This window comes from Rhinolophus ferrumequinum, chromosome 4 (genome assembly GCF_004115265.2).
Source record: "Rhinolophus ferrumequinum isolate MPI-CBG mRhiFer1 chromosome 4, mRhiFer1_v1.p, whole genome shotgun sequence".
NCBI lineage: Eukaryota > Metazoa > Chordata > Mammalia > Chiroptera > Rhinolophidae > Rhinolophus > Rhinolophus ferrumequinum.
The window spans coordinates 90,177,109-90,192,246 of record NC_046287.1 but is presented as its reverse complement, the minus strand read 5'-3'; the positions used below and the strand labels follow the sequence as shown (position 1 = coordinate 90,192,246).

Sequence of the window (15,138 nt, the reverse complement as noted above, 5' to 3'; positions counted from 1 at the left end):
AGGAGAGATCAAGCTACAGAATTAAACATAAATGCATAAAAGGATAATAAGGCGCGAGAAATATATATACACACACATATATACATATAATTTCTTTAGTGGATCAAGATAGTATCCAAGCACATGTATCTGTACTACCTTACTCCTAAAATTCTATTTAATGATTAAAAAAGATAAAACACATTGGTCAGAATAAATTAACAATCCATGAAAAGAAAAAGGGTTTCATCTCAGTAGTATATCACAAATGATGGAGGAATCTTTGGAAGACAGACAAGAGATGGGACCTGGTTTAGAGAGAAACAGAACTTGAAGAAAAGGCCAAAACAAATGTAAGAAAGAAACTGCAGCATACGTCAGTAGGGTTTGGAGGGAACAGCTTGAAATGCAAACACAGAGTCAAAGGATATACAAACAGAGGAGGATTGAGGGGCATTCTCAAAGGGACGAAATCTGAGGGAGCTTTGCTTGGCAATACTTCTTCCTCTTGTGCTTATGCTCTACGTTGACCAGTAACAGGGAGGTTCAAGGTTAGCACAGTGATGGGGTGCTGGTCTGGAGAGGGAGGGATGGATGAAGGGCAACTTCACTTTGTATTTCTATTATCTGAGCTGTTTGACTCTCTCACATGGAGAATGTATTCATGTATTACCTGAATGTATTATTAAAATAGAAATTAAGTCTTTTGGATTTGACTGGAAATCAGGGAGGTTTTGGTGACCTTGAGAAGAACAGTAAAATGGAGGGAGGTCAGAGCCAGGTGGTGCTCTGAGGCCTGAACGAGAAGTAATAAAATGGAGCAAACAAACTTAGACAATTTAGGGGGAATTAACATAAACTGGAAAGAGATGGATGGGGAGGAGTCAAGGAAGATTGTTTAGGAAAAAGTGGGGAAGTAGAGAAGAACATGGGTATTCTTGGAAATTGGACATTGAAAGTGGAAATGGAAAGTAGAAGTAGAAAAAAAAAAAGGGGGATCGCGCTTGATGCCCTTTTGTTAGAGAAGGGGATAAGGTCATCTTCTTAGAGAATGGCAATCTGAGGTTGAAGAGGAGACTCACGGAGGAAAAAGATTTGAAAAAATCCACTAATGACAAACGAAAGGATTGACAGCAAAGAGGACAGACCAGGAGAGGCTGGAAACCAGATATGCGGTGCCGTCCAATACACACTGTGTGCGACTTCCTCCAGCAGCTCTTGGTGACATGAGTGCGATGATAGTAAAGGCTCGTGGTCAGAATGACCCAGGGTTGGGCTTTTGATAAGCCAAGGAAGGAGCAGGTACAAAGACATTAGGGGTGCTGGCGATAACAAATTGATCAGATGATCTGCCACAGCTCCTGACTTAGTGAAATTTCCTATCTCCTGGCCTGGAATGGATAGATAGATTTGGAGAAAAGGGAAGCCTCCACAGCATGCAGTTTCCTGGCACAGCCCAAGGGCAGGAGGTGGGCAGGAGGGGGAAGTATATGGATGCTAGTCCTCTGCTTTAAATGGCCAGAAGCAAACAAGTGTTCGAGTCCTATCCCTCTTCCACTCCCTTCTCCTGCTTAAAAGAATGATGAGCCAAAGAGCAAGGAAACAGTCCATGAGGCAGGCCAGATCAACAGACTGACAAAGGACAGAGCATTTCTTCTTTATGACTGGATCATTTCTTAATTTTTCCCAACCAGTGTCCAGTGGCCATGGAGAGTGTATGTTCCTAACTGCTGTTTTATTGAGCATGTTGTCCCATAGCTATGGCTAGAGTCTGCCATGCAGAGAGAAGTCAGCTGTCACTCTGGCAGGCTCTGAGCTTCTGGGGCCATTAAACAGCCTCATACCCATTGGCGAGCATCCTGAAGAACAACCAAGGACATGTCCTCTAAGAGCATAGCCTTTCTGTGTTGTTATGTTCCTAAGTATAAGAAAAGCTGGTCAGGGAGGGGAGATGTCCCTAAATTATTCTCCTGCACCTGTGAGCAGAAAGGAAAAGGATTGCTTAGTCAAAGGATGAGAGAAGGAGGTGGGCGGAGTGAGTAGTGGCCCTGCAGAGCCTTTGTTTCAGGGCAGTGACAGCATGGCTGGCCACCTGGCAGCTCTCTGGTGCTGCAATACCCTCGAGAAGGACAGAAGACTCTCTCCATGTGGCTGTGAGCCTCCCTGCTGAACAACCTCCTACTTCCCTGCAGGCGGGGACGCTACCTCCTGGACCTCTGGGTATGACAACACAGTGTGGCAGGGCAAAAAGAATGATAAGAGAGGGGAGGACATTTCATTTCACCCAGGATAGAAAACACGAAGATAGAGAAACTGAGGGAATGGCGAGTTGGACTCAATCTTCATAAGGTTCCTTCTGTGTCCTCTCGGTGCTTAACTGCAATGTGACCTCCAGGCAGTGGGACAGAGAACGCGTAACCCAGTTCCTTCCTCTCCTGGTTGCTTAATGAGTCTCTGAAACCCACTTCTTAGGCTGTAAGGGAGGTGGCCATAAACTGTGCGGTTCCAGAGGAGAGAGTCCCAAGTAGCCTCCTTGGATCTTTGTTTCAGGCAGTGGAACTGGGACTGTGCCTCAGCAGAAGGGCCATTTCAACATCATCTGGTTCTGAGCCCATTTTATTCAGCTCATCTATTTTGTATTTTTCAAAGCAATTTTTTTTTTAGACGATACGGGAGGATAGAAAAATTAAACATATATATTTAACTATCATTCCTCATGGACCTAACTGCGCATGAGATTTTTTTACCTTAAGTGTTAAAATTTTCAGTAGTTATATTTGTTTATATATATTCACTTCATTCCATACTGAATTTGAGGCTACTTACAAAAGGGGAAAACGGGTCAAAACAAGTACACGGGTATACCAGCCAAAAAGTCTAAAAAGTTGATTTAGAAAATTACATGCAATTCCAATTAAAAAAAGTAATTATTTTTTTTCCTGGAACTAGATAGAAGCTGAGTTTCTAAAATTCAAAAAGAAGCAAATGAAAATAGTCAAATTGTGAAAATAAAGAACAATGAGGGAATACTAAGAGATAGATCTGAGATAATAAAAGCCATAATTATATATCCTTAATTGAAAGTATGCTATAGGTGAATGACTAGACTGATCAATAGAATAGAAAAAGTGCAAAAATAAGCCTGGGTATATATGGGAACTCAGTATATAATAAAGGTGGCATATCAAACAAAATGGAGAAATAAATAGTATTGGTATAAGGAGCTGTGTAGAAAAAAATAAATTAAATCACAGATTAAATTCCAACTGGTTTAAAGACTTAAACATATAAAACAAAACCATAAAAGTCATGGAAGAAAATGTGGTAGAATTCCTTTATAACTTTGCAGTGGGAAAGGCAATTTTAGTAATGATTCAAAATTCAGAAGCAGTATAGGAGAAAGGATATTTATAAAGATATTATAAAAATGAAACTCTATGTGGAAAAAGCCACCATGAGCAATATCAAGTGACAAGTAACACATTGGGAATGCATAGACAAAGTGTGAAAACACAGAAAAAAAGCTAATCCCCTTAATTTATGTTAGGAAAAAAACCAAGAACTTTACAGAAAAAGAGTTCAAATAATGTAAACTTATAACACTTATGACACTAACACTATATTTAGTCAATTAATCACTAAAACAACCTCATGTAGTAGTTACTATTACTATCATCATTTATTCATCAGGATCCTAAGGTGCAGAGAGGTTAAGTAACTTGTCCAAGGTCACACAGCTTGCAAGGGAAAGGACTAGGAACTCCAGACATTTTGCTTATAACCATCAAATTCTACAGCAAAAACTCTGAGCAACAGCAACAGAAAACAGAATATAAATTTGCTTATAAGCATGAAAAGATACTCAAAGTTCTATATAAAAAACTACAAACTAAAACGACAGTGAGATACATCATTTTCACTGTTCCCCAAAGCTTTATATATCTACCTTGTCTAAGTAAGAAGGTGAGTTTTGACTTCACTGAAGGCCAGAGGTTGGACCCAGTGACTTAAGCATTTAGTTTAGGATTTATGCTCCGTTGTCACAGTGTGGGAAGGCAAAGACCCCAAATAAATGTGACACAGCTTGCCTTTCTTTTCTTTTACCGTGTTTCCCCCAAAATAAGACCTAGCCGGACCATCAGCTCTAATGAGTTTTTTGGAGCAAAAATTAATATAAGACTGGGTCTTATTTTAATATAATATAAGACCAGGTATAATATAATACAATACAATATAATATAATATAATATAATATAATATAATATAATATAATATAATATAATATAATAAATACCGGATCTTACGTAGCCGGGCCATCAGCATTAGAGCTGATGGTCCAGCTAGATCTTATTTTTGGGGAAACACGGTATTATATGAAAATATGTGGTCATGCTTATCCTTGAGGGGAAAAAAATCTTTCTATTTAGACCCATGATACTTCAAAATTACCCCATGAGCTGCAAATATATTTCTGAAATGAAATAAGTGCAAGAAAATTTAAATTGGTGTCTTTGCTTGCCTGTCAAACTATGACAATGTGAAAACAGTCATCTTCACTTTTTTAATCTGATCTATATCTTCACCTGCTAAAGATGGTTGGGGAATCAGTAGCTTCTATGTTCTTTTCTCATATGGCCTTAACAAGGCAATCATCGTGAGGAAGCGTTTGCTCACTTTATGTATTGTAATAAAGTCACGGTTACCTCTGATCATAGGAATTGGGTTGATGAAGGGAAAATGAAATCCACAGAGAATCTTGGGATCATTCTTAATTTAATGTTTCAGTCTTTTCTGTCATTACCTCTTTACTCAGAAAAGCTCACAAATAGAAAATGCAACTGATTTGTAATTATATTCATTTTCCTCAGAATTAGATGGAAGCCTTGACAAAAGTAAAGTGACCAAGCTAGTAGCAGTATTAGTAGGAGCAAATTTCAGAAATAACTAGTGCAAGGAAACTTGAGTATTCTATGATGTGGTTACCAAGGTAGGCCACTTGTTGTGTTCTAGCAAACTTTGAAGGTCAGCCACCTCCTCCATGAAGCCTTCTTTCCTACCATGTAGGTGTAACTGTTTCATTCTTGATCATCCAATATACTTTATCATCATCATCGTCATCATGTTTGTGACAAAACTATACAGAAGTATGTAAGGGGAAATAAAATCATCCTGCCATTCTTCCGAATTTCACTTTCTTGACAACTGTGAAGTCTTTCAACAGTTTATCAGTGCTAATACATATTTATCTCCATATATTATTAGTATTATTATTTTACCAGAATGGGCTCAGACCATGCATACCACCCCAAAACTTGATTTTTGCACTTAGCGTCATGTACATTCTTCCAGTTGAATATCAAATACCCCCAAGGCAATATTTTTAAGAGCTGCAAAATATTTGGTAATTTAGATAAAAACAATATATCCAACCATAACTCAACCTTTCCACTTTTCTGATATTCCCCAAAATTGCTGTATTAGAGATTCTTACATGTAATTTTATTTTTCTGTAGAACAGGTTTTCTCAAGTGGGACTGGTAGATTAAATTTTAATAAGTTTTGCCAGATTGTCCAAGAACAAACAACTTACATCCCAAACCACACTGGGTTTTTTCACTCATTTTAATTTTGCCAATCCAATGGGTAAGAAATGATATTGCATTATTGTTTTAAATTATATTTCCATGACTTAAAGAGGCTGAATGTTTTTTCATAATCTTTATTGTCTGTTTTCAAGTTATGTTTCTGTGAATTGCCAGTTCATATAGTTTTTTTATTTCCCTATTGCATTGTTGTCTTTTCATTTTTTTATCAAAATGTAGGTGTTCTTTGAATGTTAAGGAGATAAGTCATCGGCTTGTTATTCATATACACTGAAATATTTTTCTTTTGACTTTGCTTATATTGATTTTATCCATATAAAACTTACAATTTCTCAGATAGTCAGCTATGTCTATATGTTTCTTTATGAGTTCTGCATTTTTTTTAATTTAAAAAGATTAATTGCACCACCAGATTATTTTCAAATTATGGAAAAACCTAAAACCTATGAATTGGGACTCATGGTGAAGGGGGAAATCAAACAATAAATAAATAATTTTATTTATTTTAGATATATTATTATTTATTATTTATTTTAGATATATTAATAGACATCAATGTAATGATGGCTATTCAGGATAGGACTATAATCATGAAAGGAATGGAAAAGCCAAGTAAAAATTCAAACTAATTGGGATGTGGTGAAGGCAGTGAAGAAGGCACTGTATAAGTCAGCACATATGAAATGGAGGGAAAAAGAGAAATATATGGTGAACCTAAAATAAGATGAGAGGAATAAAACAGTTTATATCCATTGTCACAGTAACGCAGACAGGCCGAATTTCATGATCAAAGGCAAAGACTGCCAGATTTTGCTTTAAAAAAATCCATCTGTAAGTTACTGGTGAAAATGTACATAAAAACAAAGGAACAAAGGTATTTAAAAATGAAGAGACTAGGAAAGATCCACTGGAGAGATTCAAACCAAGAGGAGGAGATATGGTAATATCAGTGTCAAATAAAGCAGATTCAAGGCCCAAAACTTTGTCTCAGGGGATTAGGGCTAACAAAGCAGTCAGGATTCCAGGAATTAAGTTTCTGGAGTGAAGGGAAGAACAAATAAGTATGGTGATAGTGTGAGCTGCCTTTCACTTCAAGGCATTCACCATTTTTTTAGATGGACAGACTGAGAGGCTGAGTAAAGAGTTAGCAGCAGACTTACAGTGCTGGGGAGACAAAAATTGGAGTTCTGAACTCTTCAAAATGGGGAGTACCCCAGGCTTTCACCTTAGGTCGTGAAGGGAATATACCTTGGGCATAAGAATAACCTAAAAAACAGATCAGTGTTTACAAAATCAGCCTAAAATAAACTCAGTCCCTGACCAGATTAAGGAGACCTATTCTAACTACCTGCTAAAGTGAAAGGACTTTCTCTAAAGAAAGAGAACACCAACACAGTACCCACAATTTTTTTTACAGTGTTCAGTATTCAATTGCAAAAAGAAAAAATGACCAGGCATACTAACTGACAGAACCAAGAGGAAAAAGACTCCAGAAAATAGCAATCCCCGGGTAACTCATATATCCATATATATAATAGATGAAAACATGGAAAATTATTTCAGAAAACTGGAATCTATAAAAAGAATCAAATGGGAATTCTGAAACCAATTGCAGCTCCCTCTTTGCCAGTCTATCTCCGTGGTCCTCAACCCTCGCTGTACCTTAGGAACACCAAGCACTACTGTGGACCTGTTACGCTCTGCAGGGGTTCTTATATGCAGCCGGGATTGAGAATCATTATTCCTTTATTCTCTTGCTCCTAGTAGAATGAGTCCAAGATTGCACAGGCCCAGAAACCACAAGCATTTGGGGGAGCAAAAACTATTTCCTAAGAAAGAAGGTGCATTCAGAAGTAAGTAAGAGCAGGGCTTGGTGCTGGAAGCTTAGAATTCTAGCTCTGCTAATTGGAGTCGACCCAACAAGGCACAAATCCTTTGTCTGCTTCCTTCACCCAACAGATAAGTACAACAAGATCTTTTGTCTCTCTCAGACTGTAATGTGAAGTTTAAAATGGAAAACAGATAAGATTTTTCAAAATGTTGAAAATCACACAAATGTAATTTGTGAGTGTTCCCATCATAATCAAAGTCTTTTGCTGTACTAAGGTGGGTCTTGCACAGGTCATTGCCCTTTCTGAACCCCAATTTCCTTACCTATAGAATGGAGCTACCTATTCTGCAGATTACATCTTAAGCAGCAAGGCAAACAATAGGAACTGAAACCCAAAATATTATATTGTATTTGCTATTACTAATTTGCATTTTTATTACAAAGCTGTGGGTAGACTCACTCGATGTCAAGCCTGTCATCAAATCCCGTAATCTCTCAGAGTAGTAGATACTGACACCCCTGTGGCCATAAGCAGGTGCAGTGTTTCTGCCTACAAAGCTGTGCATCTTTAAAACAAATCCCAGGGAATTTTTGGTTACAGACTAAACCTTCTGAGGTGACAAGCGCAATTGACTTAGCTGCCTGGAAGCTGTCCCTTTCGCTTCTATTACCTGGGCTTTCCTGACTCTTAGGTGTGTGACAGAAGATCAATACAGGCTACAGGTGAATGTATGTAATCAACTTAAGCAAAGCAGCTTGAAATCCTCTGGTGTGTGGTGTCGTGAATGGAGCAAGAGCTGCAGAGGAGCTGCAGAGGCGCTGGGTGGCCTACAATGCCTTGCTCCATGAGCAAGTCCTGACACCTTCCTCTGTCCTCACTTTCTCCCTCTGAGTGATAGGGCCTGGTACCTTTTCTAGCTCCCAGAAGTTTTGTATTCTCCAGTACAGGGCTCTGTATTCTTATATCGACCACAAGTCCAGTGATTGTAAACATTGACATCTCTGGGAAACTCAATATTCAGAGTAGTGAATTTGAAAGTGTAAACGGGGGAAAAGTTTTTGGAGGTGCCTATGGTACAGTTATTGTTGATTTTGACTCTATTGGTGTATGCACTCTTGCCCGTGCAAAGCACTACAAATTTATGTTGTCAGCCAGTGACATGAATGGATTTTTTTCCCCTAAAGCAAATCTGATAATTACTATATTGTAACATATCTTGCAATAAGCTAAACAATAGATTTAGGATTTCAGGTTTCAGTGCAACAAAAGAGAGCAACTCTCCTTGGAAGGCATGAACTGTCATTTCAAATGGGACCCTGAAATATTGTTCCCACTTACCTACTGATATGGTCCAAACAGCAATTATTTTCAGAAATGCCTTTGTTCTGGAGTTGAAGCGGCTGTGATGGATGGGGTTCTGGATGGCGACATAGCGGTCCAGTGAGATGGCACAGAGGTGCATGATGGAGGCCGTGGAGAAGAGCACGTCCAAGTAAATCCAGACTGCGCAGAGCTTGCTAGGCAGAGGCCACCGGTAACCTACGATGCAGAAGTTTAGTGTTAGTACATGGCCTTGTGTTGCCTCTGGCGTGTGGATTATACCCTGATGCAACAGTTTCCACCCTGGGGAAAGGTACAGTGGTGGCACAGGGCAATATACGATATTTTTCAATAATTCAAAAGTCTGATAGCAACTGTGGTTTAGTCCAATAAGATTTCACTGGCTGATGAACACAGGTTTGAAATTTTCTTTTGGCTGGGCTTATGTCAGTGTGTTGGCCTAAACTCAGGTTCTCTTTAGGGTTTCTCTCACTCTGTTCTGCCTAATAAAACCTACTTTTTCTTTTCTTTTTTTTTTTAATTACTTAGATCATAAGGTCTGATGTATTTTGGGCTCCTCACTGAAGCACCTCACAGTGTGCTGTCATTACTTATTCACATAACTCACACATTGTAGGTTCCCTGAGTTATTAGGCCCATCCCTTAGTCATTACTGTAACTGCTCAGTCTTACCCTGCGATGGCATTTAGTAGTCTCTCAATTAATGCGATTGGTGTGAATGTATAAATGATTAAAAATCCAGATTGGAAATATGTCTTTACCTGTAAAAGTGAAAAATAATTACCTAATAATGCTTTAGGGGTTAAACTCAAATTTGGGGTGTATGTGGGGGAAAAGTGAAGACAATGGTGAGGAAAAGCATGGTGCTCTTGTTCTGAGAATTATTTCGGGGCGGGGGTTCTCATACTTTAGTGAGCAGCAGAATCTTCCTGGATGCTTCTTAAAATGGGGCTGCTGGACTGCACCTCTGGGGTTCTGATTCTGTCAATCTGCAGTGGGGCAGGAGAATTTGCATTTCTAACAAGTTCCCAGGCGGTGCTAATGCTGCTGGGACCCCACTTTGGCAACTGCTGTTTAGGGTAGTGGTTCTCACTTCCTGGCTTCCACATTAGAATCATGTGGAGAGCTTTGCAGAAGTCCTGATGGCCAGGAGGGTGGGCGGAAGTGGGTCTCCCACAGTGAGTGTTTTGAAGCTCTCCAGGTGATTCCACTGGGAGAACCCCTGAAAGAGGTCACTTGCTATATTAGGAAGGTGGGACATGCCTTATGGACAAAAGCAAAGTGTCCTGTTTTTGTTTTTCTTTTGAGGGGATCAAATGGTTATATAAACTTTAATTAGTTTTGATAGCAGTAGAAGCAATGGTGTTAGATCTGTGTGCGTGTGAGAAGGAAAATTATAAAGACCACCTTTTCTTCACAATATTCCAGACCCATAAAGCTGAACAAACTCTCCATTTGCAAATATACGCTACCAAAATGCCACCATTGATATTTAAGAAAATAAAAAGGTTGCAGGATACAAGCCTAACTTAGTGCCTTTCACTCTTATTGTTTGCAAAGAGCTTGTGCTAAAACTAGAGCCTTTTCCTTAGCAGCGCCTGGGCGGAAGCCATGCTCTGCCTGGTCGGAACTGATGTTGGCTCTTAGAGGCGTTTTTTTTTGGAAGGAGGCAGCCGCAGGCCTTAGTCTGGGTTTCCGCAGTGGGGATAAGGAGGGGGCATTTCCTCACCCTGCGGAGTCTGGGAGGACCAGTCCAGGGAGGGGCTCACTCGGGTCAGGAACCGGCTGCGCGCGAGCGGCCAGCCGCCGCCAGGGGGTGCGTTTGTACCCGGAGCCTGAGGCGCCCGGGCAGTCCGAGCTTCCTAACCCAACTGGCGGATGCCTGCCCGGCCACCTGCCGCTCGGAGTCTTCCCTAGCCTCTCTCCGCGGTTTTAGTTTCCAGACCCGCACTGTGAAAGTCATCCCCCACCTCTGGAGTTTGCATTTGAGCAGGGTAGGGATATAGGAAGCGAGGACCTCTCCAGAATGTCTGGGAAATGACAGGCCAATTTAATGAAATCATCTGGGTGTGACATTTGAGTGGTCAAGTGTGGGGGTGTGGGGACGGGCTGGTTTTGCAATGAGCATTATGGACTCTGTGTGAACTGGCACCTGTTCTCCATTGCTCACTCCCTCCTTCCCACTCCTCAGGGCGGGATTGATTATTGTTTTAGCCCCTAAGTCTTGGCCAGAAAATCCCTTTTTAATGACCGTGCTCCTCCTAACCTGTTTCTAGCTCTGGGTGATTGCTGATGTGTCTGTGTCAGCAGTCTCAATAGTCATATTCTCTCTCTCTCTCTCTCTCTCTCTCTCTCTCTCTCTCTCTCTCTGGAGAAATCTGGCCGTATTACTCATAATTTGGAAAGAATATCACATTCTGCTCCCAGCTGAAACCGCCCCAGTGTTTGCTGACTTGCTGAGAGGATTGACTCTTTCAAACTCTGTTGAGAAGAAAGCAAGATTAATTTCTTCCCATTTGTTTTCCACCCTCCTCCACACCAGTCTGGAGGATTTTATGCATATGAATCTTTAAAGAGTTGAGGGTATAATTCAAAGGCCCACTTCCAAATTTGCTTCTCTGGGCAGGGAACAATTAAAACTGGAGTAATTCATTTATTCTAATGGGGACTCTGCATATTTTAACATTAAACCCACTTGCACCATTAGTGTTCTCTCTGCAAATGCTCCAAGATAATTGGGAAGGTTTTACTACTCCATTAGAAGTGCTGAAAACTGTGTGACAGAGATAAAAGTGTTCTGTCCTGAAGGCTGTAATATTTGTGAATATAAAGGAGTGAAAATAAACTGGATTCAGAATGACAGATAAGTTATTGCTTTATGACTGTATTGGGACATTTATAATCATTTCTACATAAAATGTACATGTTTCAAAGCACAAAACTCTCCAGTGATCACAGATAATAGGTTGCCTGTTTTCATATATGTGAAACCTCATTTTAAGAGTAAAGTTGAAGTAACTAGAGTTACATGGTAGACCCTTGTCTATCAGCAAAGCCTTGTGTTTACTTGGTCCCGTGAGCCCTGGCTCATCTGCTAATGACATGCACATGCTCTGTATCATCAGTGGGTATAGTTGGGAAACTAATGCCACTCACCATATAGGATGGTTAACATGGACACGGGCATGACAAGGAAACCCAGCAGCATATCGGCTATGGCAAGTGACATCAGGAAATAGTTGGTGGCGTTCTGCAGCTTTTTCTCTAGGGACACTGCCATGATGACGAGTATATTTCCAGCAATGGTTAGGATAATCACTACAGCTGTCAACAAAGCAGACCAGTTTTTTTCCTGGAGATGAAGTAAGGAGAAGCATGGTGGTGAGAGGCAGCCCTCACAGGAAAGGTTGGTTCGATTTTCTGAGTCGACTGTCCAGTTAAATGCATCGGAAGTGTTAGCTTCTCCAGAGTTAAAATCGTTATTGTAGAGCCTTGTGTTATCATTTAGTTGCATTAAGGAGTTCGTACTTGAGCTCAAAGAAGTATTTTCTTCACACAGAATATCCATTTCTCAGCCAGAACTTATAACAGATGAAGTGTAGAAAAACTAACAAGTTAATAGGCTCTGCTCACCATCCATCTTTATGTCCCCACACTCCGTCACACTGAAGCTGGTGTACCTGCTGGGCTCCTTTGGTTGGCTTTTTTTCCTCCCATTATTACAACAGTAGTTGAAGGACTGCAGTGGCTCTTTATATTTCCTTCCTTCACAATTTTAGTAGAGTCTTCTGCTTGGTTTCATTTTTTTGTTCCAAAGCAAGGTCAAAAAGGCAGAATGAACTTTTAGCATAGAGGTTTCAGAGTTTTGAGCATTTGGGGAGAAAAATGTGATCCTGGCCAAAAACAGAAAAGTTTTGTAACTACCAGGAATCTCGTTTAGCTCTGTCTCATTCTGTTGGTTATGCGGATCACACTAGGTTAGCCACAGCCGTCTTAAAACAACATGCAATCCAAAACAGCAGGGCTGTATGCCTTCTACATTAAGAAAGTCAATTAAAAATACATTCAGTGTTAATCCCAGAGTAATTGGATGTACTTTGGGTTATAATTCTCAGTCTTAGGCAGAACTGCCACAGCTGCTGCCGGGAATTTCAGCTTGTATTATGTTGCTTAGTTAATAAAAGGGGACAAAAAAAAGTCTTAAGCAAAGATTAACAACTTTCCACACTAGAAATTCTCATTGTGAAATGATTACATTTTGGCCAAGCATGATTTCAAGCCAGAAAGAAAATTACACAGCAATAAAATATAGCATGAGAAGATGAGAACTTACATTTGTCTTCAGGGTCCTCACATCAGACACACTGCTGTTCTGTAACTCGTTGCATCTCTCATAATAAATAAGCTGGTATAGAGTCCCTTCTCCTTGAGCCTCCACCAGCATAATATGATAGTAATTTGATTTCTGTTTTGCTGACTTCAAAAACTGCATGTAAGGGTCAAGCCAGTTCCAGTGCTGCGAAGCCCGCCTTGGCGTTCTCTGCCCCCGCTCAGCTGGGTCACTCCCTCCCTGGGCGGCTTGCCTCAGCGAGGCACACATTTAGAATCATTCACAAGCCCCTCTCAAAGTCACACAAAAGAAATCTCACAGCAAAGTAGGAAGAGCAGCCTGCACCGAGGGTCGCGTGGTTTCCACGGGAATGAACTAGCTAGCTCTCAGGCTGTCTCATTCACGTCGTCAGACCTCCCTCTATCTGTGTGTCATAAACTGCAAGGTAGCAACAGCCAGCAGGGTGGATCGAATAGGCTGTTTTTTTTTTTTTTTTCCTTTTTGCTACACGTTAACGCTGGGAAGTTTCTCTTTGTTTTTAAAAGAGAGAAACTGGAGAATTCACATTTTGTACAATTCCTAAGGCAGGTAAGCTGCACTGGTGATATTTATTAGGGTGAAGATAGAACACGAAAATAAGGCTAGAGAATGGTATATCCTGGGAGAGTGCCCTCTATAAACGAGGCGCTTCCATCCAAAGCCCACATTCTTATGCCTGAAGTGGGATTACTGACCTTGGCGGCTTGAGCTCTGTGTGGTCAAGCAGATCTTGGCCAATAACTCTGAAACTATTAGTACCATTTTAATTTATTATGACATACATCTACTGTTCAAATAGCTTATTTTCTTCAACAGAAATATGCCATGGAGAAGTAATTCAAAACCTCACATGTAGAAGAGAGTAAGTTGGTTGTTTAGAGATGACACTGGAGAGCCTGCTTTCCTTGTAAGAAAGCCCCTTCTCAGTTTCTAAACAAGGCAGATATGTGTGTGGATGGATGTGTATACACACACACCCGTAGCTCCTTATTTTTATAGATGAGAAAGTAGATTTTTTCCTGAATAGTTGGGTTTTTCTAAATTTCTGTCCATCATTATCTTCTCTTCTTACCCTTTACATACTCCCTAGACAAAATCAGCTATTCTCATGCCTTCAACATGTTTGGGGCCAAATCTGTACCTTCTTAGCAGATTATTTCCCCCAGCTTCAGACCGAGATATCCAGCTGTCCACTGGGCCTTCCTTCAGCAGCTCAGGCAATCTTGACCTCAGCATCTTCTTTCATGTACCCATTGCCCTGCCCTCCTCTCAGTGCTTCTCTCCAACCAATCTCTTAGTTAACGGGATCACCATCTCTTCAGACAAGTGGCCTACCTACGTCTCTTCCTTCATTCTCAGTGCCAGATCTTACTTAGCCTCCAGTGTCACCTCTGCATACATGTTTCTCAAGTAGCCTCTCCTCCAGCCCACAGCTCACCCTTCTTTGGTTAAAGGCTACATCCTGTGTTGCCTGGGCTGGAGCGTGAGCGTCCCCTTCACTGCCATTCTGCCATCCTCCTGCCCCTCTGCATCCCCCCTCCTAGGAGAAGGGTGGTGGCGATCACCATGTACCTTAGAGAAGGAAGCTGGAAGCACAGATTTCAGGGTCATAATTCCTTAGTTTTGAATCCCAGCTCTGTAAACTCATCCGCAGTAGAATCCTGGACAATCTAGTTGCCTCCTTTAAGGCTCAAGTAGTCTTTCTTGTAAAACGGGACAATCGGAGTACCTCCCTCATAAGACTGTGGCGAAGCTAAAATGAGATAATGCGTGTAAATATTAGCCAATGTCAGGCTTGTAGGATGCTCTTACTCTTAGCCATTTTTAGTCTTATTAATATTCTAGCTGACATTATTAGAGACCAAAAGGCACTCCCATCAGTTTGTGCCTTCATTCCCGAGGCTCTCCCGTGTGGGGCACATGATGCCGATCTTTGCCCATCCCCCACTGCTCCCACTTCTTTGTCCTGGACACTTGTTATAGTCCCACAAGCAGCCTACATACAGATGAACTT

General features: G+C 40.7%; 1 protein-coding gene across 2 annotated transcripts in view; it reads right to left on the bottom strand.

Annotated features, from left to right (window-relative positions):
- HTR2A (5-hydroxytryptamine receptor 2A) overlaps positions 1 to 13,487 on the bottom strand; it is a 67,347-nt gene extending 53,860 nt beyond the window's left edge. Inside the window, exons 1-3 of one of the 2 annotated variants that reach the window (XM_033103761.1) lie at positions 13,089 to 13,487; positions 11,912 to 12,648; positions 8,753 to 8,953 (exon numbers count right to left, since the gene is read on the bottom strand). In XM_033103761.1, coding sequence (XP_032959652.1) covers positions 8,753 to 8,953; positions 11,912 to 12,323 — 613 coding nt within the window. In that variant the 5' untranslated portion in view covers positions 12,324 to 12,648; positions 13,089 to 13,487. Of the gene's footprint in view, positions 1 to 8,752; positions 8,954 to 11,911 lie in introns of both variants that reach the window. The other variant, XM_033103762.1, reaches the window with a different exon arrangement.
- Positions 13,488 to 15,138: the final 1,651 nt, after the last annotated feature.